Raw genomic sequence first — 26,101 nt, forward strand, 5'->3', positions numbered from 1 at the left:
AAAAACACCATATAATACTGGACCAAACTGGGACAAAAACACCAGGTAATACTGGACCAAACTGGGACAAAAACACCAGGTAATACTGGACCAAACCGGGACAAAAACACTAGAGAATACTGGACCAAACTGGGACAAAAACACCAAATACTGGACCAAACTGGGACAAAAACACCAGATAATACTGGACCAAAGTGGGACAAAAACACCAGAGAATACTGGACCAAACCAGGACAAAAACAGCAGATAATACTGGACCAAACTGGGGCTGAAACACCAGATAATACCAGACTAAACTGAGTTAAAACAGTGAGAGTAATTTCCTGGTAACATCCATCTTTTAAAGATGTGAGTCACTTCTAACAGCAGCAGGGTCGAAACACATCTTTAATTATTCTAACAGCAGCAGGGTCGAAACACATCTTTAATTATTCGGATGGCAAAACCTCTGAAAGCTTTCAGTTTATGAGCTGAACAGCAGTAAGAATTTATCAGAACTCCCACTCAAGTCAAGTTTCACTGCCAACACTGACTTCATCGTCTCTGTCAGTTCCATCCTACGCTCACCTCGTCCACACCAACCTCACGCTGCTTTATTAACAGCACCAATCTGCTCTCCAACACATGACTCAAGACGTGAATTATTTATGACATATACTGTAAATCACAGAGGCTGTACAAGTCATTCAGCAATATTTTAATATCCTAAAATAACATTTGAAGTACTGACATGAAGAAATAACTCCTTAAAACTGTAAATAACATCCATTTTAATGAGTAATTTACTCCTAAATATCCAATTTTCTTAAAAGATTTTTTTTGAATCAGCTAACGGACAGAGATGACTCCATCCTGTTTCCAGAGCAGCAATAAAACAAGTGAAATAATCTCACACAAATACTAAACCTGTGTCAGTTTGTGTGAAGAACATTTATCTGTAAGACTCCCTCTCGTTATTTAGCTCATTAGGATGAAGTTCAGTCATGTTCAGATCAGATTTAGCCGGCAGGTCTGAATCCTGAGGAGGAAGCAGATCAGAGTGAGTCTCTTACCAGACTTCACCATCCCCTCTCTGCTCGTCCTCTGATCCATGTCCTGATGCTCCTCATGTGCTTCAGTCTGTGTGAGTCTGCATGTTCTCCTCCAGACTGAACCAAGCCGAGTGTAAAACAGCAGTCACATGATCCTCTGATTGTCTCCCTGCCTCCTCCTCCTCCTCCTCCTCCTCCTCCTCTTTGTAAAGCAACATGACTGCCTCTCTCTCTCCCACACTGCTTCAGCTTCACTTCTCTTTATGATGAAAGTCTGCAGCTGCGTTAACATGCTGATGTTTAGCAGGTATAATGTTCACCATGTTCATCTGGTTAACACAAAGTGCAGCTCAGACTGATGATATTTAGTTTTACAGGATCAGACCACATGGTGGCGCTAGATGAATGTTAGAGGATCAAAGTTATCACAGTTCATCCGGAGGGGAACAAGAATGTGTGAAACTAATTTCATGATAATCCATCAAATAGTTGTTGAGATATTCCAATAAAAAAACTAAAGAGTCGACCTCATGGGTTAGGGTAAGGTTAGAGGGAAGGTCAGAGATCACCAGCGTCAGGATTCATCTTCTGAGGAACATGAACGATCCATCCGATGGTTGAAATATTTCAGAACCAAAGTGTCCGAACATCATGTTTGTTCAGGCAGAAGCAAAACTGTTCGAAACGGTTCAAAACTGTTCAAAATAGTTAAAAACTGCTCGAAACTGTTCGAAACTGCCTGAAACGGTTCAAAACGGTTCAAAACGGTTTAAAATAGTTAAAAACTGTTCAAAACGGTTCAAAACGGTTCAAAACTATTCAAAATAGTTAAAAACTGTTCGAAACTGTTCAAAATAGTTAAAAACTGTTCAAAATAGTTCAACACTATTCAAAACTGTTCAAAACTATTCAAAACTGTTCAAAATAGTTAAAAACTGTTCAAAACGGTTCAAAACTGTTCAAAACAGTTAAAAACTGTTTGAAACTGTTAAAAACTGTTCGAAACGGTTCAAAATAGTTAAAAACTGTTCGAAACGGTTCAAACTGTTCAAAACAGTTAAAAACTGTTCGAAACGGTTCAAAATAGCTAAAAACAGTTAAAAACTGTTCGAAACTGTTCAACACTGTACAAAACAGTTAAAAACTGTTCGAAACTGTTAAAAACTGTTCGAAACGGTTCAAAATAGTTAAAAACAGTTAAAAACTGTTCGAAATTGTTCAAAATAGTTAAAAACTGTTCAAAACTGTTCAAAATAGTTCAACACTGTTCAAAACTGTTCAAAACTATTCAAAACTGTTCAAAATAGTTAAAAACTATTCAAAACAGTTCAAAACAGTTCAAAACAGTTAAAAACTGTTTGAAACTGTTAAAAACTGTTCGAAACGGTTCAAAATAGTTAAAAACTGTTCGAAACGGTTCAAAACTGTTCAAAACAGTTAAAAACTGTTCGAAACGGTTCAAAATAGCTAAAAACAGTTAAAAACTGTTTGAAACAAAGACGCCGAACCCCAACTGACGTAAATACACAAACATAAAGCCGTTGTGTGTGTGTGTTTGTGTGTGTGTGTGTGTGTGTTTGTGTGTGTGTGTGTTACTGTGTGTGTGTGTTTGTGTGTGTGTGTGTGTGTGTGTGTGTGTTACTGTGTGTGTGTGTGTTTGTGTGTGTGTGTCTGTGTGTGTGTGTGTGTGTGTGTGTGTGTGTGTTTGTGTGTGTGTGTGTTACTGTGTGTGTGTGTTTGTGTGTGTGTGTGTGTGTGTGTGTGTGTGTGTTTGTGTGTGTGTGTGTGTGTGTTACTGTGTGTGTGTGTGTGTTTGTGTGTGTGTGTGTGTGTGTGTGTGTGTGTGTGTGTGTGTGTTTGTGTGTGTGTGTGTGTGTTACTGTGTGTGTGTGTGTGTTTGTGTGTGTGTGTGTGTTTGTGTGTGTGTGTGTTACTGTGTGTGTGTGTTTGTGTGTGTGTGTGTGTGTGTGTGTGTGTGTGTGTGTGTGTGTTTGTGTGTGTGTGTGTGTGTTACTGTGTGTGTGTGTGTGTTTGTGTGTGTGTGTGTGTTACTGTGTGTGTTTGTGTTGTTTCTTTAATAATCCATATATTGATCAGTGTATTAAATGCTGATCATTATTCCCTGAAGCCCAAGTGAACATCTGCAGATGGTGAGTTTACTTTCATGGAAAACTGGAAAACTAACAAATACTCACATGTGAGAAGCTTAAAAACAATTTAAACAATTAATCAGTTATCAAAACGGTTGCCAATTAATTTTCTGTCAATCAACTCATTGATTAGTCATGTGATCATTTCAGCTGTAGAGAGCTACCAGGTACAGTCGGGGTCAATGAGGGTCCAGCAAAAAACTCACCTCTGCCGTTTGGATGCTTTCCATTCTTCACACACTGCTGCTTGGGTGGCGGCTCGCGGTCGATGCTGTACGCCTTCTGCAGAAGAAGAAGAAGAACATGTATCAGTGTGTCGATGCTGTACGCCTTCTGCAGAAGAAGAAGAAGAACATGTATCAGTGTGTTGATGCTGTACGCCTTCTGCAGAAGTAGAAGAAGAACATGTATCAGTGTGTTGATGCTGTACACCTTCTGCAGAAGAAGAACATTATCAGTGTGTTGATGTTGTACGCCTTCTGCAGAAGAAGAACATTATCAGTGGGTTGATGCTGTACGCCTTCTGCAGAAGAAGAAGAAGAACATGTATCAGTGTGTTGATGCTGTATGCCTTCTGCAGAAGAAGAAGAAGAACATGTATCAGTGTGTTGATGCTGTACACCTTCTGCAGAAGAAGAAGAAGAACATGTATCAGTGTGTTGATGCTGTACACCTTCTGCAGAAGAAGAACATTATCAGTGGGTTGATGCTGTACGCCTTCTGCAGAAGAAGAAGAAGAACAGGTATCAGTGTGTTGATGCTGTACACCTTCTGCAGAAGAAGAAGAACATGTATCAGTGTGTCGATGCTGTACACCTTCTGCAGAAGAAGAAGAAGAACATGTATCAGTGTGTCGATGCTGTACACCTTCTGCAGAAGTAGAAGAAGAAGATGTATCAGTGTGTCGATGCTGTACACCTGCAGAAGAAGAAGAAGAACATGTATCAGTGTGTCGATGCTGTACACCTTCTGCAGAAGAAGAAGAAGAACATGTATCAGTGTGTCGATGCTGTACACCTTCTGCAGAAGTAGAAGAAGAAGATGTATCAGTGTGTCGATGCTGTACACCTTCTGCAGAAGTAGAAGAAGAAGATGTATCAGTGTGTCGATGCTGTACGCCTTCTGCAGAAGAAGAAGAAAAACAGGTATCAGTGCTTCGATGCTGTACGCCTTCTGCAGAAGAAGAAGAAGAACACGTATCAGTGTGTCGATGCTGTACGCCTTCTGCAGAAGAAGAAGATGTATCAGTGTGTTGATGCTGTACGCCTTCTGCAGAAGAAGAAGATGTATCAGTGTGTTGATGCTGTACGCCTTCTGCAGAAGAAGAAGATGTATCAGTGTGTTGATGTTGTACGCCTTCTGCAGAAGAAGAAGAAGATGTATCAGTGTGTCGATGCTGTACGCCTTCTGCAGAAGAAGAAGAAGAACACGTATCAGTGTGTTGATGCTGTACGCCTTCTGCAGAAGAAGAAGAAGATGTATCAGTGTTTCGATGCTGTACGCCTTCTGCAGAAGAAGAAGAAGAACACGTATCAGTGTGTCGATGCTGTACGCCTTCTGTAGAAGAAGAAGAAGATGTATCAGTATTTCGATGCTGTACGCCTTCTGCAGAAGAAGAAGATGTATCAGTGTGTCGATGCTGTACGCCTTCTGCAGAAGAAGAAGAAGATGTATCAGTGTGTTGTTTAGTTTTATTTATTTGTTTACTTGTTTTGTTCAGTTGTTGTGAAACCTGTTTGTCCTTCAGATCTGTTAAACATCCAAAAGCTGCTTTGAGTTTTCAGGTTTTTCATGAGTTTGTTCACATGTGAAACAAACATGAAGATTCACCACAGAACTCCAGTAAACACCAGTAACACCATTATACACCAGTAACACCGGTAACACCAGTAACTATTGGTATCTAATTCATTTCAAGATCCCCCTTCCTCCTCCTCCTCCTCCTCTTCCTCCTCTTCCTCCTCTTCCCCCTTCCTCCTCCTCCTTTTCCTACTCCTCCTCTTCCCCCTTCCTCCTCCTCTTCCTCCCCCCCTCCTCCTCTTCCTCCTCCTGATTGGACGGCGTCCTCTCTGACTGAATGGACTTTGTGTTGGTTGCTAGGAGACTCATCAGGCTTCAACATGGTGACAAGGCGCTCAGTGTCTCACAGCCTCCCCAGTATTGGGAGGGGGGGGGGGGGGACCCTGAATGATCCTTTTCTTCCAAATTGGCTTCTTCTCCCCCATCATCATCCTCATCTTCATCATCCTCAGCATGTTTAAAGGAGAAGTTCCACATGTTGGGAAACACTTGCTAATAACATATGAATCATATCAAAATAAGTTGTATAATATATTATATATGCATATAAGTGCCAATCAACCCTTCAGTTATAGTTTTATGTCACCAGTTTGTTTTTGTCATTTAACACTTTTTGTGGAAGAAAAACTAAAAGTAGAAATGAATTTTTTTGTCTTTATGTTCAGATGTTTTCAGTCTGAATCTCTGTATGTGAATAAATGATATATAATAATATGTTTACTTTTAATGACATCATTCTGATCAAATAAAAGTTCATGATTTGGTTGAACTGGGAGATGTCATGTAAATGGTCTGGTAGTGGTATAAATGTAATGGTTGAGAGGCAGTGATGATAGTCTGACCTCTGCTGGACGTACAGGTACATCACACCTGTCTGTCGGAGGACTGCTGGACTAAACCTCCTTCATTAAAACTCTGTGAATATTTCCTCCTGGAGACCAGATGTCTCCTCCTTCACTGTAAAGTTCATTCTCAGTGTTTGTGAACCGGAGGCTTTAAGTTTCCACATCACACTGTGTCTGCTGCATACTGGACCACGATTGGCTCCAAACTAGTTGTGACGTCATAAATCCTGCAGGTGTTAAAGTGAGATTTAAAGGACGAGTTCACAATGTTAAACCAACAGTCAGGAGCCCAAATGAACATTAAAGCTGTGTTTCTTGCTGTAATCATTCCTCCTGTTCATACTGACCATTAGAAGATCCCTTCATAATGACCTTACAATGGAAGTGATGGAGGACAAAATCCACAGTCCTCCTTCTGTGCAAAAAATGTATTTAAAAGTTTAGCTGAAGCTAATATGATGCTTCAGCGTCCAAATGAGTCAAATCAAGTAGATATCTTTTAACGTTACAGTCTTTTTAGTGCCAAAGTCCCTCTTTTTGTTACTATACTTCCACCTGCAGCTCAACAGGGAAACACTGTCCGAGGAAACACAAAGAGGGAAACTGTGAAAACAAACTGCGCAACCATCATTCTGCACAGAGAAGAAGAACAACGTCACAGTCAAGTTAAATCTTTCTCCTGATGAGGTCACCTGAGCTCATGAGAGCCATCATCCTGACTTCTTCTTCTGTCTGTAAAGCACATCAGGCTTCAATTAAAGAGGTAATATTCTGCTTTTAATGATTTTCTGTTATTAATTTCCTGTTCTGATGTCGGATGTTAAACATGGTCAAAGTTCAGAAACTTTAGGTGAGCGTATGTAGAAATTCTGCCTGCAAGTCAAAACTCAGGGCTTCAACCAGCTCTGAACGCTTCGTTTGTGACATTTTTTTCTACGTCGACTCGTCACACATGCTCATAAACAGCCGTCTGTTCTGTAGCCTTGGTTGCTAAGGTGGTTGCTAAGGTGGTTGCTAAGGTGTTTCCATGTGTTGTTCAGCTCCAACATGTACGGATGGATTTGAGAAGTTGACATTTGGAGTAAAGAAGGAGAAAAAGAAGTGAAATCCTGCTACTATAGTTTGTTTACGTAGCCTCTGGAGCCGGAGGAAGCTTCCTGAAGCTGACCAATCAGAACAGAGTGGACTCATCAGGAGGCGGGGCTTAAAGAGACAGGAGCTAAAACGGCCTGTTTCAGACAGAGGCTGAACTGAGGGGCTGCATAAAGGACCAGTAGAAGATCAATAAGCAGTTTTTAACTGGAAATCATGCAAAGATATTCCAGTAGAGCCCCAGAATATAAATATAGAGCTGGACATGTGCAGAATATGTTTCCTCTAACCTGCATCAAGGCACTAGTTGACGCCACTGATGTGTTTTACACTTAAAACAAATACTGTGATTTAGCTTCTTCAAACAAAAATGATTAAAAACATGTCAGTGAGCCACATCTTCATCACCATGAACACACACACACACTGTCCTGCTACCAGAAATACTCACTACAGATCCACTGAAAATAGTCCCCAACAAACGTACTATTTCTTCCTGTTTGTTTTAGGAAGCCTGAGCCTTTAAATAAAAAGACACTATATATTTGTGAGTTTTGTGTTTTTAAAGCTGTAAGCAGGAACTGAAGACTCTCAACATGAGATTTGATAATGATGAGGAAAATCTAGAATACCAGCTAAACTGTATATACAGTCATTATTTAAACAAGCAGGAATGGAGATAATTTATGTAAAATATAACGTTAATAATGTAAATAAGTATAAATAAGTATAACGTAAATAATAATGTTGTGAGTTGTGTCGGGTTTAAGAAGGATAAAGCTGGTTGCAAGATTAGTTTATGAATGAAAATGTATGTCTGTGAAGTGTTTTACAGATTTACGTCTTCAGTTCTGAGAAACTGAAGTTTAATTAATGACTTTTTCTGAGCACTTCTCTCTCAAAGCTTCTTGTTTCCGTCTGTATTTTTAGCTGCAGGGATTTTCTCTGATTGCCTTAATCTGCCTCTGTGGTCCAAGCTGGATTTAACCCACTGAAGACCCACATCAACACAAACCTGATGTATTTCAATACGTGTTCTGTGTTTCTGTGCTTTCAAACTGAACGCTGTGTGATCCGGCTGCAGCAGACTGACCAACATTCACAACGACGAAGGTCAGAAACAGTCACATGTTCTTCTTCTTCTTCTTCTTCTTCTTAATGAGCAGCGTTACGTAACCGCGGCCTGAAATATCCCTGCCGCTGTTTATTCTGGGAGAGCAGATTCAGTTACTCACACATGACTTCATGAACTAATTGTTCAGAAAACACCTGCTGACAGGATCTGCGCTCTGATTGGTGCAGACTCAGACTGGAGCTCCACTTTCACTTCAGACTCTCCTCCATATTTACATTTCCTGAGTTTTAATCACTTCCTGCTGTATTTTTGTTCTTTATTCTGTAAAGCAGAATAAAATCATCACTAATATGAGTTTAAACTGTTAAACTGTAGCTGATCCATATTTAGTCACATTTTACTACTCAGAGTTCTCTATGTGTCTTATTAGATATATATTTATTGTGTCTTTTTTGCTCATATGTATGTTGGAACCACATGTGTGAATTCATGTGTGCTGAGTGACAAATAAACTTGAACTTGAACTTATTTGACAGTGCGTGTGATGAACATGCTGCATGATGTTCAGTGTGAATAAATATAAACCTTCTAGCAGCAGTTTGCATCTGTTAACTTCCTCCTGACAACAAAGTTGTTTTCTGTCCATAAAATGAACCAAACCTTTTTTTTTTCTCATCATAGCCATAACGCTGATATTTCAGAAAATAGTCCTATGAATCATTTTCGTAATGTTCTTGTGCGTATCAGAAGGAAAAACAATGTCGTCCCTCTGACAGATGCATCAGAAAACCATCATACAGGTCATTTGAGAGGTCGGTCCTATTTATGCTTTAATACACTTTCATATATACACACACATACATGTTTGATACATTACATTGAACTGTATGTAGTTTAATGTCTTAGTGTACTCTGACATTAAAGTTTTGAAGAAATAAATTGGAGATAAAACTAAATTTAATCTAAATATTTGACTCGCCTTTTGCAGATATAATAACTGAACACATATTCTTTCTACAACTGAAATCAAATATTGTTCATAAAGTTCTTCCAGCACTGATGCAGAAGTTAAATGTGTCGCTCTGTCAGGTTGCTTTGCTCCATGACTGTGCTGCTTCTATGATCTGAAGCCCACCGTCTAGTTCTTTTCTTCTACGGTGGTTCCGACAGCCTGGAGGTTTGTTTTGGTTCGTTATGTTGCTGCAGGATGAACTCCAGCTGTAGACCAGACCATCAGGCTTCCTCTTCCAGCCTTTTATACACATAGAAGGTTTTAATCATCACCTGCAGGAGCTGTTTGTGTCAACTTTCAAGGCTTCATTTACTTCCATTGCTGCATTAAAGATCCCTGAAAAGGCCTTTTTATAGCTCTGACATTTACATTATTTGTCATTTTTTGATAACTTGAACTTTTTTTTTTTTTTTTTTTTACCTCTGGCAGTTTTACATTTGTAACATTTAAGGTTTTTCACAGGGCTTGAACCGCTTACATTTCAATAAAAAGTGGAAAAATGAGGTGTCGATAATGTTTTATTTTACAGGTCCTTTCATTTTATCGTAATTTCCTAGAATTTTCTGAGTAATTTGTATTTATATAACAGGTAATTTTAGGACATTTTACGGAGAAGATGGACCAATTTGGTACAAATTATTTGAAAAACAGGAAAAACTTAAATGTGTTTAGTTGGTAAGAGTCTGCTCATTATATTACATATTACATATTAGAACAAAAATCACCTGCGGAGTTCCTCAAGGGTCCACTCTCGGCCCCCTTTTGTTCGATACTTACGCTGGTTTATGATGCCACTGAAACCAGCTGATTCTATAAACAGGTCAATATGAGTCATGACCTTTGACACTTTAAGACTCTTCACTCTTAAAACACTGAGACATTCAACAATATATAAAATATTCTGTCTACGGCTTCTGGACCACCGGTATGGGTTCATTACGCAGTGTGGGTTATTGTATCACAGAACATTCACAAAGTATTCAGACCCTTCACTCTTTCAACATTTTGTTATGTTGTCTTATGCTAAAATAATTTAAATTATTAGTATTCAGACTCTTTGCTCCGTACTTGCTTGAAGCAGCTTCGAGTCTTCTTGGGTTTGACGCAACAAGCTTTGCACACCTGGATTTGGGGATTTCCTCCCAGTCTTTCTCCTTCGGTCCAGTCTGAGGTCCTGAACGCTCTGGACCAGGTTTTCATTAAGGATATCTCTGTACTTTGCTCTGTTCAGCTGTCCCTCAACCCTGACCAGTAACCCCAATCTCCCAGTCCCCAAGTCCCCCAGTCCCTGCTGCTGAAAAACACCCGACAGCATGATGCTGCCACCACCAGGCTTCACCACTGGGATGGTACTGGGATGGTATTGGGATGGCACTGGGATGGCACTGGGATGGTATTGGGATGGCACTGGGATGGCACTGGGATGGCACTGGGATGGTATTGGGATGGTATTGGGATGGCACTGGGATGGCACTGGGATGGTATTGGGATGGTACTGGGATGGCACTGGGATGGTATTGGGATGGTATTGGGACGGCACTGGGATGGCACTGGGATGGTACTGGAATGGCACTGGGATGGTATTGGGATGGTACTGGGATGGTATTGGGATGGCACTGGGATGGTATTGGGATGGTATTGGGATGGTATCGGGATGGTATCGGGATGGCACTGGGATGGTATTGGGATGGTACTCGGATGGTATTGGGATGGTACTGGGGTACTGGGATGGTATTGGGTTGGCACTGGGATGGTACTGGGATGGTATTGGGATGGTACTGGGATGGTATTGGGATGGTATTGGGATGGTAGTGGGATGTTATTGGGATGGTACTGGGGTACTGGGATGGTACTGGGCAGGTGATGAGCACTGCCTGGTTTCCTCCAGACATGACGCTTAGAAATGAGACCAAATAGTTCAATCTTGGTTTCATCAGACCCGAGAATCTTGTTTCTCTCAGTCCTTCAGGTGATTTCCTGTCTTTCGCTGAGGAGAAGCTTCCGTCTGGACACTTTGCCATAAAGATCAGATCGGTGGAGTGTTGCAGTGATGGTTTCCTTTCTGGAAGTTTCTCTCATCTCCACACAGGATCTCTGGAGCTCAGCCAGAGTGACCATCGGGTTCTTGGTCACCTCTCTTACAGTGGATCTTCTCTCCTGAAGGCTCAGTTTGGCCGGGCGGCTCACAATCCTCTGAGCTCTGAAGGCAGCTTGGTTTTTGCTCTGATATGCACTGTCGGCTGTGAGACCTTATATAGACAGGTGGTCTGCTCCTTTCCAAATCAATTGAATTTACCTCCAATCAAGGTGTAGAAACATCTCAAAGATGATCAAGAGAAATGGAGCCACCTGAGCTGAATTTCAAGTGTAATAGCAGAGAGTCTGAATACTTCTGTTAATGTGATATTTCAGTTTTTTCTTTTTAATTAATTTGCAAAACTTTCTAAAATTCTGTCTTCACTGTGTCATTATGGAGTATTGAGTGTAGATTGATGAGGGGAAAATGAATTTAAATGATTTCAGCATAAAGCTGCAACATAACAAAAAGTGAAAAAAGTGAAGGTCTGAATACTTCCTGAACGCTCCGTACATCTGGTCATCATGTCGAGGGTCTGATCACCAACTGTGTGCAGGGTTTATCCTTTTCTTTTTGTTGTTTGTCGTTACGTTTTTTGTTAATTGAGTTTCTCTTGTTTTGTTTTTTGTTCCTCCTATTGGGGAGCTACTCTGTGTTTGTATGAGTCACTGTGACTGTGGATATTAGTTATGTTACTTGATATATATGTATCAAAGATATGAATGATGTCTGGTCATGTGAGATTATTACCAGACTGTTTTTGTTGTTGTTTCTTATTGTTCTGCTTGGTTAACAGAAAAACAAAACAAAAAAAACCCTGTATGATGGTTGTATGTGTCTGTCAAAACTATCAATAATAAAAACAAAGAAATGCTAATGTGAAGTATTTGCTGCATGTTTCAGTGAATAAAGTGATCACACTGTGTTAAAGATCTTCTGACTGCTGCTGACCACCACTCCACTAAAAATAGACGAATGAGTCGACATCACAGCGAACTGACCCAGTCTGCACCCTGATACCTCCGTCCAACCCCCCCCCCCACCCTGCTGTCAGCTGTTAGTCACCATGGCAACACACACACACCCCAACACGCCCACTTCAACAGGTGTGTCGCACCCCATAGTTCAAATATTTGTCAAAGCTCGGCTCTCTCTGGTTCACCAGACACTCGGAGGCTGTTTGAGGCTCCACTGAGCTCCACCAGTGAATAAACTTAATCAGTCAGAAGTTCGACTTATTATCTTGTGATCTTAATTTAGTACAAAGTCAAAAGTGTGACTTATTGTGTCTGTTTAACTTAGAAAAATCATAATTTTGACTTGTAAAATAATGCATTTGACTCAGCGAGTTACAGTTTTCTCATAATATATTAATAATATCTATATTTTCCCTCCTAACATTTCATCTATTAGTCTCTGCAGCCATGACAGACATGAGCGTCCAGAGTCTCCAGTGTTTTTAGACTTTCAGGAGTATTTCTCCCGACAGACTGATAAAGATTTTTACAGCTTCATGTTGAGACATTCGCTGTGAGAAAATATAACTCAGCCGTTACCAGAATAAATACAATCAGTATCTTTGACGCAGGTCACAGTCATCAGGTTAATCTGCTCATAAAACAAAAAGCCAATTTCAATAAGATTTACAAATATGATATAAAAGCTGTTATCACAGTAGAAACACAGTGATCTCACAGTGAATATTTAGTGAAAAATCGAGTCTGTGAGTAAAATCTCCAACAGTGTTAAACTCATGATCCACACTGGCAGCGTAGCGTCAGAACACCAGACTGAAATATCTCAACAACTGTTGGATGGATCGCTGTGACGTTTGCTTCTCGTGTTCATGTTCCTCTCAGGATGAACTATAATAACTTCTTCTCTAACATCATCATCTGGTCAGAATGTCATTGGTTTATGACCAAATACCTGTAAAACTGATGGGATTCCCAGCAGTCTGAGCTGCACTACACAGTAAACATCAACATGTTAGCATGCTCATGTTAGCATGTCTGCTGCAGGAATATTTACATCATCGAAAGAAAAACTTTATTAAAAGTAAAGCTGCAACTCACAATTATTTCTGTTATTTTATTAATCTGAGGATCATTTTTGTCGTCTGTAAAATCTGACATGATGAAAAATATCTGTAAGACTTTCTAAGAGTCCAACATGACGTCTTCAGATGTCTTTATTTGTGTGAACAAGAGTTTATTTTCATTGAAGAAAAAGTTGGAATCTTTTGCTTTATCAACATTATCGATTCCTCAGCTGATCCTTTCAGCTCCCACCAAACACCCGTGTTTCTGTTTCTGCAGACAGACTTTGTGCTGGGAATGAATAGTGCCAAACTTTGGAGGTAAAAACAGATTTTTGGGAGGAAAACAAACCCAAAATAAAAGCAACAATTCTTCTCTAATAAAGACAAATAAAGTGCTGTTGGACTGACCTTCTTCCCATAAGCAGCTCCCATTCTTCACTTCTCTGCTGAGTCTTTGTTGTTTGTTTGTTGCAGCAGGTTCACTCAGGCTTTCTGCCTTTCTTTCCTCTTCTTCTTTTTCCCAGCAGCCTCCTCACCCTGCCCCCCCTCCCCTCCCCTCCACTGCCTGGCAGTCCAATCACTGGGGTCAGTTAACCCACCGAACTCTGAGGCAGCTTCATACTGTGGCACCAAACCAACACCGAGCCAGAGCCGAGAGGAAAGAGCAGCCAGTCAGAGAGGAAACAGTCCGAGTGTTTGAGAGTGTGCTGGTCTGAGAGGAGGAGGAGGAGGAGGAGGAGGAGGAGGAGGTGTCCCAGCCACCTGTTACTGCCTGACTCTCTGCTCTCAGCTGTGAGGAGTTAAGGTGCTCTGACTGGATTAATGTAATTAGTGGTGACAAGAAGAGAGCAGGAGGCTGAATCTGGTGTCTTTATACGTTCTTACGTATTTATCTCAATGTGCTACGTTGTCAATTTCTATAAGAACTTTAATAGAAAGTCAAGAGGTTGTGATATGACGCCAGCGGTGGAAAGTAACTCAGTACATTTACTCAACTACTGTACTCAAGTACTAGTACTTGAGTATTTCCATGTGATGCTACTTTATACTACTCCACTATACTATACTATACTCCACTACACACTAAAAATCACTGGGTTCAAATTTTACCCAGTTTGAGTCGATAACACAAACACAGTATGAGCCGGTTTTAGTGATATTTATTTATTTTACTGTTGGGTTGTTTACCCAAAATAAAGCTTGTTACCTTTGAGTGACTGACACTGTCTATAAACAGGTAATAAATGTTTATAACTCAGTATAATGTATTAATAATCAGTCTATAAACAGGTAATAAATGTTTATAACTCAGTATAATGTATTAATAATCAGTCTATAAACAGGTAATAAATGTTTATAACTCAGTATAATTTATTAATAATCAGTTAATAAGTGTTTATAAGAAATAAATCTAAAGGTTTTTTTTGTTTGTTTGTTTTGCTACAGTTAAAAAAACAGGAAGTCCTTCAGTTAAAGCCATTTATTGTTTGTGAAAATAAACTAAAAGCAACATAATTTACAAAAAAAAAAGGGGCGGCCAGGACATCAAATCAGAGAAATATTAATAAAATTAACATCAACTTCTACTATCAACACAAACACAGTGGAGACATCAGGTTGTATCCAACAAGTGCACTAATATATTACATTATTATAGTATTACTAATATAGTATATTAGTAATAACAACAGCTGCAATAACTCCTTATATTCAGTCCAGATCAGGCCATGTAACGCTCCTGCAGTTTGTGGTTCAATGTCTCCATCTAGTGGACAAACATATTAAAAGTTCTACATGTTGAACTGTGAAGCATTTTTCATGTATTAATGTTTTGTTTTTTTATTTTTATGAGTGTGTGGCAATACAGAAACTCCAGACCACAGCTGGTCAGTAAGAAGCCAACTACATAAAAACATTTAAAAAAACACAAATAATATTCACTCGAAGAAACAATCTCACAAGTTTCTGTACAATAATAATGAAAAAATGTCTCTTCAATATGTACAACAATTAACAGAATAAAGCCTGCAGCTGTGAGGCTATCGCATGAATAGCACTAAGATCAACCCAATGCAGGAAACTTGGTTGAAAGGTTTATTTTTGTAGTATTCCCTCTACGGTTCCCTCAAACCAGAAATGCAAAAGACAGGAAAGAAGAGTCTAAAGAGCCTGAACAGACCATGAGAGCGACCTGGGTGTGCAGTTTCTCTCTTCTCTTAAACCCCAGAAAAAACCTGTTGTCACACCCTGATTGGCCAAGAGGGGAATGAACCCAGCTGCTCTCAGGTGATCTCCATAACCCTCCAATCAACCCAGAGGAATGTTCATCGACATTCAGCTGTACGAATTCAGAACAAACGACAGCAAGTCCCAGGAATGGGTGAACAGCTGGTGATGTAATGTAAAAAATGAGACTTTCACTGATTTTCTCGGTTGTCTGTGACAGCCTGTCGACTGATTTCAGCTCTGCCTCCATCAACCGCTGCACATTTCACAACAAACACCCCCGCAATGACAAGTCGTCCCCTCCCGAACACACACAGCTAAAACAACATCATGTCCTCCACAAAGCAGCAGGAAACAAGCTCCAGAGCGACGGCACATCGTAGTTTATGTTTGTTTTTCCTGCTAGTCCAGAAGTCGTAATAAACTCACTGAGCCTACCGGATTTTAGCAAACACAGCTGGTCAAAACAAAGTTGGCGGTTTGCGGGTCGGGTCAGGTTCAGGTGGCTGATTAACGCATATTTATACGTGTCGATGCTGATTGGCTCTCACCGGTCAGCGGCCACAGCACGTCTGCAAGCACATGAAGGCGATCACCAGGATGTTGACTGCAGCTCATTTAACGACAACAGACGTCACTAATGAGAAGGAATTTCTGATTCCTACATATAGAACCTGTAACAGCTGTTATTGATTACCTGTGGGACAATACCGAGAGTGGTTTAAAACAGGGCTCTGGGTTTCGCCTGTCAGGCTGCCTCTCCTCTCGCTGGAGGTTGTTGGAGCTGTGAGGACGACTGCAGACACGACTCACGGCTGAAAAAAGTCCACCTTAAAACTCACACGTCCACCTTAAAACTCACACGTCCACCTTAAAACTGACAAGTCCACCTTAAAACTCACACGTCCACCTTAAAACTCACACGTCCCCCTTAAAACTCACACGTCCACCTTAAAACTCACACGTCCACCTTAAAACTGACACGTCCACCTTAAAACACACACGTCCACCTTAAAACTCACATGTCCACCTTAAAACTCACACGTCCACCTCAGAACTCACACGTCCACCTTAAAACTGACACATCCACCTTAAAACACACACGTCCACCTTAAAACTGACACGTCCACCTTAAACAAAACTCCTCTGACAGAATTATTTTATGGACAGTTATATAAATATCTTGATTATTTCATACAGATTCTTATAAACAATATATTTTAAATATTAAAACATTTCGTGATGTAATTAAACATGAACTGATTTAATGTTTGTAAAGTTTAATCTCAAATACAGTTTAACATACAGTCATTGATTCTTGGCTGCTGGTCTTCATGGATCCACATCGACATCAGAAAACATTAACAACTATTGAAAATGATACAGTATCAATAAAAAACTAAAAATAATGCTGAAGACACAAACTATAAAGATCAGAAAATAAAACAAAACAACATGAACATATTTTGGAATAATGAGACAGCAGCAGGACAGAAGCTTCAGAGGTTAAATTCAGCCACTTTTCCCTTTAAGAAATAAATGACAGTAATTATAAGAACCATCATCATCATCATCATCATCATCATCATCATCATCATCATCGTCTCTAACTGCTCTGTTCCACTGTCACAGAGACCTTCATACGAATACGATCTGTCGCGCTGCTTTGAGATCACATCATCATGTCAACATAACTTTCATGGGAAGAGCACAAAGAGAAGATGATGATGATGTGATGAAGCTCTGTCAGCTGTCTGCATCTCAAATGGAAAAAAATACACAAGAAACCAAACTCATCTCCACTGTTATTCTACTGGTTTTTAAAGAGACATGAAAAACATGACAACACTGGTACCGACACAACTGTAGCACCACTAATAAAACCTCACAGTAACATGACATCAGCTATATATTAAACAAAAGCTGCTCAAAGATAAAAACAGTGAATCAAAGTGAAATACAAATAAACAAGAGAACCAACAACAATAAATAAGATCAATAAAAAGCACTGATATGTTTTGGATATTTAAATTAAATGACTCTGAAAATGATCTAATGGGTTTCAGATCATTTCAAAAAGTAAACTGAGAAAAAACTTTGCAGCTGATTTTCTCAAACTTTACATTGTTATGGTTTTATATTCTTATTCAGTCCATCACGGATCTGTCAGAAGTCTGATGATATCTGTCGATATTAATAACAACAAAAATTCTGCCTCATATAAGTGTTTTATTTCTCATGCAATGATTTTTAGGGCCCAAGCATGAAACTACTCTCCTGAGACTGAAAACATGATGCTGTTATTAGTCTTTGGAGCCGTTTCTAAACAAACTAACGTGACCAAACTCTTCATGATGAAGGAACATGTCACCCAGTGCAGTGGTGTGACTCACTGACATGTTTTTAATAAGATATATCAGGCTTTGATACACACACAACACTTGTTAGTAGATCAGTTCATTGTTGGTTTGGATCCAAACATGAAGAAAAATATAGAAAATTGCCAGAAATATCCTTTAAGTCTTGTGATACCAACAATGGTATATCTGAGGTGTAATTAACTCTGCAAGGCCACGTGACACACAGGTGCTATATAGTACCTGATCCTCCCACACTGTGTCACATGATCCTGATATTTGCTAACAATCTTCTAATTTTATATATCTTTTAATGCCAACGAACAAACCAGGACTTTGGGGTTCTCCCTGAATTTTAAGTTTGGCATGGCGGGTTAAAAAAAATAAACTACTGAGATTTAATCTAGTTGGCACATGTGAAGTCTGAAACAGAGGCAGACTGCTGGGGCTTTATATTCCTGGGAATATTATTCACTGCTGGATGAAGGTCATAGATGGGAAATAGTGTGTGTGTGTGTGTGTGACAGTGGCGGCTGGTGACTGGTGACTGGGGAGGACAGGAGGAAAACCAACAGTTTTGATGGTATTTTTCTACAGCACTTTATCACTAAACTGTCACTCTCACTCCATTTTTTGCTTCCCGTCAGAGGCCATCCCCATTACTGAATTATAAATATAAGACCTATAATTACTATAAAATAAATGATAATAACACCAAACTTCATACAAAGTTTGTATATAATGTCTACAAAGTTGACATGTTAACACTTATTATTCAAGTTACTTTAAGCTAATTATTCAATATATGACTCAGCTTAAAACAAACTGAAGAAATTGTCACAACAAGCAGCCAGACCACCTGCACTCATTCACTAATCACACAACATCAACAGGTGATTGAACAACCACTCAATTAAAAACTGGATCAATTCCACATGAATGAGTGAGTCCAGACAGCTCACTGTAACTTCAACAAGCAAACTACCCACAACACATTATATGTATATCTCTGCTGCATTCTTGTTAAGTAGATAAATTCACATAACAGCCACACAGATACATGTAACTATCAGAGATGAAATTAGCAACCAAAGAGACAGAGAGAGAGAAGCTGTATCTGACTCACGTTATCTGATGTCTTCTTCTTTCTATCATGGAGATGAAGTTATTCATGTCATAACATCCATTTGTAGCTGTTGGTCATCTTGTTTGTTAGTTAACAGAACTTTGTGGCTGCTGGTTAACCAGTCTGATATCACTAACAACAATGACAAACAAGCTAACTCTCCTGGTTGTTTCTCCGGCTGTTTCTCTCACCAGCCTCCGCGGCAGCGTCCTGCAGCTGCTGCGCTGCACAGTCCAGATCCATCCTCCCGTTAGCTTAACAACAGTGCTTAACAGTCCTTCAATGGATATATAAAGAGTCCTTCAGGGCTGCTACAACAAGCTAAATGTTGGCTAACGGAAGCAGCTATATACTGCTCCACAAAAGAAGTGACAGTTTGTCACACTCACGTTAGGGGTGTGCCCGAATACAAGTACGTTATTCGGCAAAGCACAAATAGTGGGTTTTTTCCGAATATTTGTTTCATACAAATATTTTTTAAATGATTTGTTTTTGGGAAAAATAAATAAAACAAAACACATTAAATACCAGCGAGCAGGTCGGTTACATCACTATCTCAGTGTCTCTCCTCTGCTCCGCTGTTATGTCTATCAGCAGGTCTCAATGAGGGGAGTCACATCCACCTGCTACATGACGCACATTTCTTAATTTGGACATCACTTTCATTTTCATCTCTAATTTTCTAAAATAATAAGTGTAATCAAAAAACAAAAACAGGACTTTTAAGCCTCTATCCACTTTTATTCAAATACAAATACAAATAATTTTGCTACCTAAACAAATACAGATACAAATACAAATACTGGGCTCTCTGCACATCCCTAACTCACGTCCTTCACAGTGGTAGAGAATAGAAGATGAAATCTGGAAACTATCATTGGACCAACATGATGTCAATATTGCATTCTGGTTGTTGATTGGTTAAGGAGGAGCGCCAATTAACGTGTCTTGGCCAATCACAGATTAGCATGAAAAAAAATGAAGTACATTAAATTGAGGAAGGAGATCCCACCCTGAGGAGGACAGCAGGAGCCTGTCCTCCTCTTTCCCCCACTCCCCCTCCACTGCTCCCCCACCACCACTTCACAAACACTGCCCTTTCTCCTCCTGCCCTGCAGGTGTCACTGTTGAAACATTTTAACCAAAATAGATTTTTTCCAAAGAGAGAAAAAATATTTTATAAATAATACTGAGATTTGGTAATGGTTTATTTCAACCAAATATTCTTTTTTATATTTTGATCTCCCTCTTGCCTCTCAAAAAATAGAGGAACAACCTCCTCTGCCTCTATGGACCAGCGTCCACTGGTGTGTGAGGACGACTGCAGACACGACTCATGGCTGAAAAAAGTCCTGCACATCTTCAGCACTTTGTAGGTGAAGAAACTCTGACTTCTGAAACCAAACCTGTTTCCTCGGTTGGGACGCCTCCATAGCTAACCATGCACTGAGCTAATTAACGTTAACAAGTAGATTCAGACAGAAACTAAACCAAAATGCTAGACATTAGGGGTGTGCCTGAATATAAACGTTATTCGGCAAAGCACAAATAGTGTTTTTTTTAATGAATATTTGTTTCATACAAATATTGTAAAAAAGATTTGTTTTCTGGAAGAAAGAAGAAAACATGTCAAATACCAGAGTGCAGGTCAGTTACATCACTATCTCAGTGTCTCTCCTCTGCTCCGCTGTTACGTCTATCAGCAAGTCTCAAAGAGGGGAGTCACATCCACCTGCTACATGACGCACATTTCTTAATTTGGACATCACTTTCATTTTCATGTCTAATTTTCTAAAATAATAAGTGTAATCAAAAAACAAAAACAGGACTTTTAAGCCTCTTTCCACTTTTATTCAAATACAAATACAAATAATTTTGCTACCTAAACAAATACAGATACAAATACAAATACTGGGCTCTCTGCACATCCCTAACTCACGTCCTTCACAGTGGTAGAGAATAGAAGATGAAATCTGGAAACTATCATTGGACCAACATGATGTCAATATTGCATTCTGGTTGTTGATTGGTTAAGGAGGAGCGCCAATTAACGTGTCTTGGCCAATCACAGATTAGCATGAAAAAAAATGAAGTACATTAAATTGAGGAAGGAGATCCCACCCTGAGGAGGACAGCAGGAGCCTGTCCTCCTCTTTCCCCCACTCCCCCTTCACTGCTCCCCCACCACCACTTCACAAACACTGCCCTTTCTCCTCCTGCCCTGCAGGTGTCACTGTTGAAACATTTTAACCAAAATAGATTTTTTCCAAAGAGAGAAAAAATATTTTATAAATAATACTGAGATTTGGTAATGGTTTATTTCAACCAAATATTCTTTTTTATATTTTGATCTCCCTCTTGCCTCTCAAAAAATAGAGGAACAACCTCCTCTGCCTCTATGGACCAGCGTCCACTGGTGTGTGAGGACGACTGCAGACACGACTCATGGCTGAAAAAAGTCCTGCACATCTTCAGCACTTTGTAGGTGAAGAAACTCTGACTTCTGAAACCAAACCTGTTTCCTCGGTTGGGACGCCTCCATAGCTAACCATGCACTGAGCTAATTAACGTTAACAAGTAGATTCAGACAGAAACTAAACCAAAATGCTAGACATTAGGGGTGTGCCTGAATATAAACGTTATTCGGCAAAGCACAAATAGTGTTTTTTTTAATGAATATTTGTTTCATACAAATATTGTAAAAAAGATTTGTTTTCTGGAAGAAAGAAGAAAACATGTCAAATACCAGAGTGCAGGTCAGTTACATCACTATCTCAGTGTCTCTCCTCTGCTCCGCTGTTACGTCTATCAGCAAGTCTCAAAGAGGGGAGTCACATCCACCTGCTACATGACGCACATTTCCATATTCCGTATATAGAAACTAAACACAAAATACTGGACATTAATAGTTTTTTTTACAGTCGGCTGTATCAGGAGTTTACAGGTAGAAAACTGCTTTGTTTTTATTGATTGATCTGTTGATTGTATGTACATGGCCACAGTAGCTCTGTATGTCCGCAGTGAAACCAGAGAGCTCACAGAGAAACTTGATCCATCATTATAGATACGTTTATTTAAATAAGTTCAGTGAATCAGTGTGCTGATTACACAGCACAGCACAGTGTAATCAGACGAGAGTGTGGCCTGACACACAAACATCAGCTGACTTTCTCTGTGATGACACTAACACAAACAAACTACTGGAAGCACTCAGTAAGTTGATCCACATAACGTAGGTGACTCCAGCGTGCTGTTTGTTTTATGATCCTTTGAAAACAGACTCGATAGAGAAAAACGTTTTGTAAATGAAAATAAGCCTCAGGAAAGAGATGTTATGCTGCTGCTCACTAACTTTGTCTCTGTTTTCTTTGTCTTTGGTGCTCTGCTGGACGTAAACACATCGTGAGTCAGTCTGATTGGACGTCATGTCTGCAATGCATTCTGGTTGTTGTAGGATTCCCCCCTAAGAACAGTATAAATAATCTACACATTTGTTCTTAGTTTTCTATAGTCAAAGGGCACCTAATTCAAAAATAATTGCACATTTCTGCTACACAGGTGATCTAGTTTAAAGAAATCCTCATATTGACAGCGGTGAGTTTTTCCTTTAATGTTTGAAAACTATAATTTCAACATACAGTCATTGATTCTTGGCTGCTGGTCTTCATGGATCCACATCGACATCAGAAAACATTAACAACTATTGAAAATGATACAGTATCAATAAAAAACAAAAAATAAGGCTGAAGACACAAACTATAAAGATCAGAAAATAAAACAAGTAAAACAACATGAACATATTTTGGAATAATGAGACAGCAGCAGGACAGAAGCTTCAGAGGTTAAATTCAGCCACTTTTCCCTTTAAGAAATAAATGACAGTAATTATAAGAACCATCATCATCATCATCATCATCATCATCATCGTCTCTAACTGCTCTGTTCCACTGTCACAGAGACCTTCAGTGGGGAAATCTTCAGTGGGAGTTTATCCACAGTGTTAATGAATGGAAACAGTGTGTCAGTGAAAGCGTGTGTGAAGGTGTGTATGTGTTTGTTAGTATCAGGATCAGAGAACGACAGATTTCCTCTGTTCCAGTCCAGATTCACTCTGATCCTCTGGAACTTCTTCTTCACTGGGAGAACAGTGGAGGGAGCTGGTGGTGAACGTGCTGAGTATTTACCTTCATAGAACCATATTATCCATAATCCAGACTGTATGAATCTCTTCCTCTGGACTGACTCTGATAACACACCCAGTGTCCAGCTTGTATTGTCTCCAACCTCGACATCCCAGCTGTGAGTCCCTGAGTTAAAGCCCTCAGAGCCCAGAACAGAGGAGGAGTCAAACCTCTCTGGATTATCAGGAAGCTGCTGTTTCTCTCCTCCTCTCACACTGGTCAGATCATCAGACAGGATGAGTTTTGGATAAACAGTGTTTGGATCCAGAATGACAGGAGTGTAGGAGACCATCTCCTTCATGTTGTTCCAGATGTTGAAGGTCAGGTTGCCCAGGTGTTTGGCCTGGTCTATCAGAGCTCCTGAGAGCAGCTGTGGATCATCCAGCAGGGGGCAGCGCTGGACTCTTTCCATGGCAGCCTTGTAGTTGTGCAGGAATGAGACGTCTTCAGCTCTCAGCTCCTCCTCTGTGGCTCTGACTGTGTGTGAAAGAGCTGCTATCTCTCTGCTCAGAGCCTCCATCTTCTCCTTCATCATCTGACTCTTCTGCTCCTCTTCCTCCCTCAGAGCAGCCATCCTGGCCTCCTCTTCCTCTTCTAGAAACTGGTGAAGCTTCTTAAACTGCTCCTTAATCTGCCTCTCTGTGTGTCGGGCCTGGACCTTAATGTGTTCTGCTGTTTGATCAAACTTCACTTTAACTTCTTCACAAACCTTTAACTTCTTCTTTAAAGGCTCCAGAGTTTCCTCAAGTTCCTTTTTGTGTTGTCGTGCAGCTTCATTGACGGGTTTGAATCTGTGGTTGGTGTGTTTTTCTGAATCTCTACAGACGACACACACTGGCTGCTGATGGTCCAGACAGAAGAGTTTGAGTTTCTCAGAGTGCAGACTGCAGAGAGCCTCTGAAGCTCTCTGATCTCTGTCCTGTAAGAAGGACTCACACAGGTTCTTTAACACCAGGTTACAAGGTGGTTCTGCCCTTGAAGATCTTCTCTTACAAACTGGACACTCACGTGTTTGTTTCTCTCTCCACCAGCTCTTCAGACAGTCTTTACAGAAGCTGTGGCTACATGACAGAAGAACAGGATCTCTAAAGACGTCCTGACAGACCGGACAGCAGAGATCCTCCTCTGATCTGGAAGCCATTTTGTCTCCGAGTGAAGCTGAAAACACAGCAGACAGAAAGTACAGTCAGTCATGGCTCCCCTCCCTCCTCTACTAACCTCACTGACATTTACTTTCACTTTGACTCCAGTTTTTAGTCAAACTCACATTCAGTGTGTGGAGAGTCAGCAGGTTGAAGCAGCAGAGTTCTAGTTTTCACTTTTCTCTCCTGTAGCTGTTCTCACTCAGAGGAAGCTGTTAGTTTGGTCTGAAGGTGAATCTGATCGTCTGTTTTTCAGTCTGTGTGTCTCTTTAGAGACGAAGAATAAACTGTTTCCTGCTTTGTCTCAGATGAGTCAGCTGAGGGGCGGAGCTTTGTCAGACCTCTTCTGATAAATGCTGTTGCTTCACATGTAAAACAGAGTGTGTTTCATTTAAAAGTTCAAAGATACACCTACCAACTCCTCTAAAGATTAATGACTAACAGGTTTTATCTGATTCTATCTGTACAGTACAGAACAAGCTTTTATTGTGCAGGAACTTAAGGTTCACATAGCAGTGATGTAGGCAGAAACTGTATTTTGGGCGGGCCATCTTTTCCCAGAAAAACTGACTTATGAAAAGTTAGAAGAAGAAAAAAAGAACAAACAGACAAACTGAAAAACGAGCGACGACTTCGCAACGTTCTGCATCACAAAGTCAATAACAGTAAAACACTGTCTATCGAACATGCTCAACCAACAGAGCATCAGATTATAAAGGCTGTACCCAACAGTACACACAAAAAGCGTCTTTTACAGCCTGTACAGACTAAAACAGAGTGTGTTTCATTTAAAAGTAAAACACAGCGGACGAGACGTTCAAACAGGAAGTCAGTTGTGTTTCCTGCTGTAGAAAGTTTCTCAGTCACTTTGACTCGTGTTTTTTCAGTCAGCAGCAGGTTGAAGTTGAACTATTTCACTACTTCAGGTCTTCAGTGCTTCCTGCTGTAACTGTCCTCTCTCAGTTTAAATCACAGCTTTGTAATGAAGGTAAATCTTACCGTCTGTCTGCCTCCTTCCAGTGAAGCTGAACAGTAAGAACCTGTTTCCTGCTGTGTGTCACATGATATCCTGTAAGAGGTGGAGCTTATTAAAGGAACAGATGATAAATATGATGAATACGATCCGTCGCGCTGCTTTGAGATCACATCATCATGTCAACATAACTTTCATGGGAAGAGCACAAAGAGAAGATGATGATGATGTGATGAAGCTCTGTCAGCTGTCTGCATCTCAAATGGAAACAATACACAAGAAACCAAACTCATCTCCACTGTTATTCTACTGGTTTTTAAAGAGACATGAAAAACATAACACTGGTACCAACACAACTGTAGCACCACTAATAAAACCTCACAGTAACATGACATCAGCTATATATTAAACAAAACCTGCTCAAAGATAAAAACAGTGAATCAAAGTGAAATACAAATAAACAAGAGAACCAACAACAATAAATAAGATCAATAAAAAGCACTGATACGTTTTGAATATTTAAATGAAATGACTCTGAAAATGATCTAATGGGTTTCAGATCATTTCAAAAAGTAAACTGAGAAAAAACTTTGCAGCTGATTTTCTCAAACTTTACATTGTTATGGTTTTATATTCTTATTCAGTCCATCACGGATCTGTCAGACGTCTGATGATATCTGTCGATATTAATAACAACAAATTCTGCCTCATGTAAGTGTTTTATTTCTCATGAAATGATTTTTAGGGCCCGAGCATGAAACTACTCTCCTGAGACTGAAAACATGATGCTGTTATTAGTGTTTGGAGCCGTTTCTAAACAAACTAATGTGACCAAACTCTTCATGATGAAGGAACATGTCACCCAGTGCAGCAGTGTGACTCACTGACGTGTTTTTAATAAGATATATCAGGCTTTGATACACACACAATACTTGTTAGTAGATCAGTTCATTGTTGGTTTGGATCCAAACAT

At 39.9% G+C, this 26,101-nt stretch overlaps 2 protein-coding genes across 6 annotated transcripts in view; both read right to left on the minus strand.

The window, feature by feature from the left end:
* si:ch211-236d3.4 (protein FAM107B) overlaps positions 1–13,676 on the minus strand; it is a 28,459-nt gene extending 14,783 nt beyond the window's left edge. The window contains exons 1-2 of one of the 2 annotated variants that reach the window (XM_067586092.1): positions 13,532–13,676; positions 3,388–3,463 (exon numbers count right to left, since the gene is read on the minus strand). In XM_067586092.1, the coding sequence (XP_067442193.1) occupies positions 3,388–3,463; positions 13,532–13,555 (100 nt within the window). In that variant the 5' untranslated portion in view covers positions 13,556–13,676. Of the gene's footprint in view, positions 1–1,052; positions 1,194–3,387; positions 3,464–13,531 lie in introns of those variants that run through there. The other variant, XM_067586093.1, reaches the window with a different exon arrangement.
* Positions 13,677–21,611: 7,935 nt separating this feature from the next.
* Positions 21,612–25,372, minus strand: LOC137180836 (nuclear factor 7, ovary-like). 4 transcript variants are annotated; one of them, XM_067586097.1, is made up of 2 exons: positions 25,155–25,372; positions 21,612–24,171 (listed from the first exon to the last, which is right to left on the minus strand). In XM_067586097.1, the coding sequence occupies exon 2, from the start codon at positions 24,152–24,154 to the stop codon at positions 22,763–22,765; it is 1,392 nt and encodes a 463-aa protein (XP_067442198.1). In that variant the 5' UTR covers positions 24,155–24,171; positions 25,155–25,372; the 3' UTR covers positions 21,612–22,762. The 4 variants fall into 4 exon arrangements, with proteins under 4 accessions (XP_067442198.1, XP_067442197.1, XP_067442196.1 ...); XM_067586096.1 differs by having other exon boundaries at positions 21,612–24,511; XM_067586095.1 differs by having other exon boundaries at positions 21,612–24,517.
* Positions 25,373–26,101: the final 729 nt, after the last annotated feature.

The sequence above is a fragment of the Thunnus thynnus genome, chromosome 4 (assembly GCF_963924715.1).
Source record: "Thunnus thynnus chromosome 4, fThuThy2.1, whole genome shotgun sequence".
Classification (NCBI taxonomy): Eukaryota; Metazoa; Chordata; class Actinopteri; order Scombriformes; family Scombridae; genus Thunnus; species Thunnus thynnus.

What these genes read in the sequence shown, in the direction of transcription:
- LOC137180836 (XM_067586097.1), bottom strand. Translation starts at nt 24,154, where the DNA reads ATGGCTTCCAGATCAGAGGAGGATCTCTGCTGTCCGGTCTGTCAGGAC.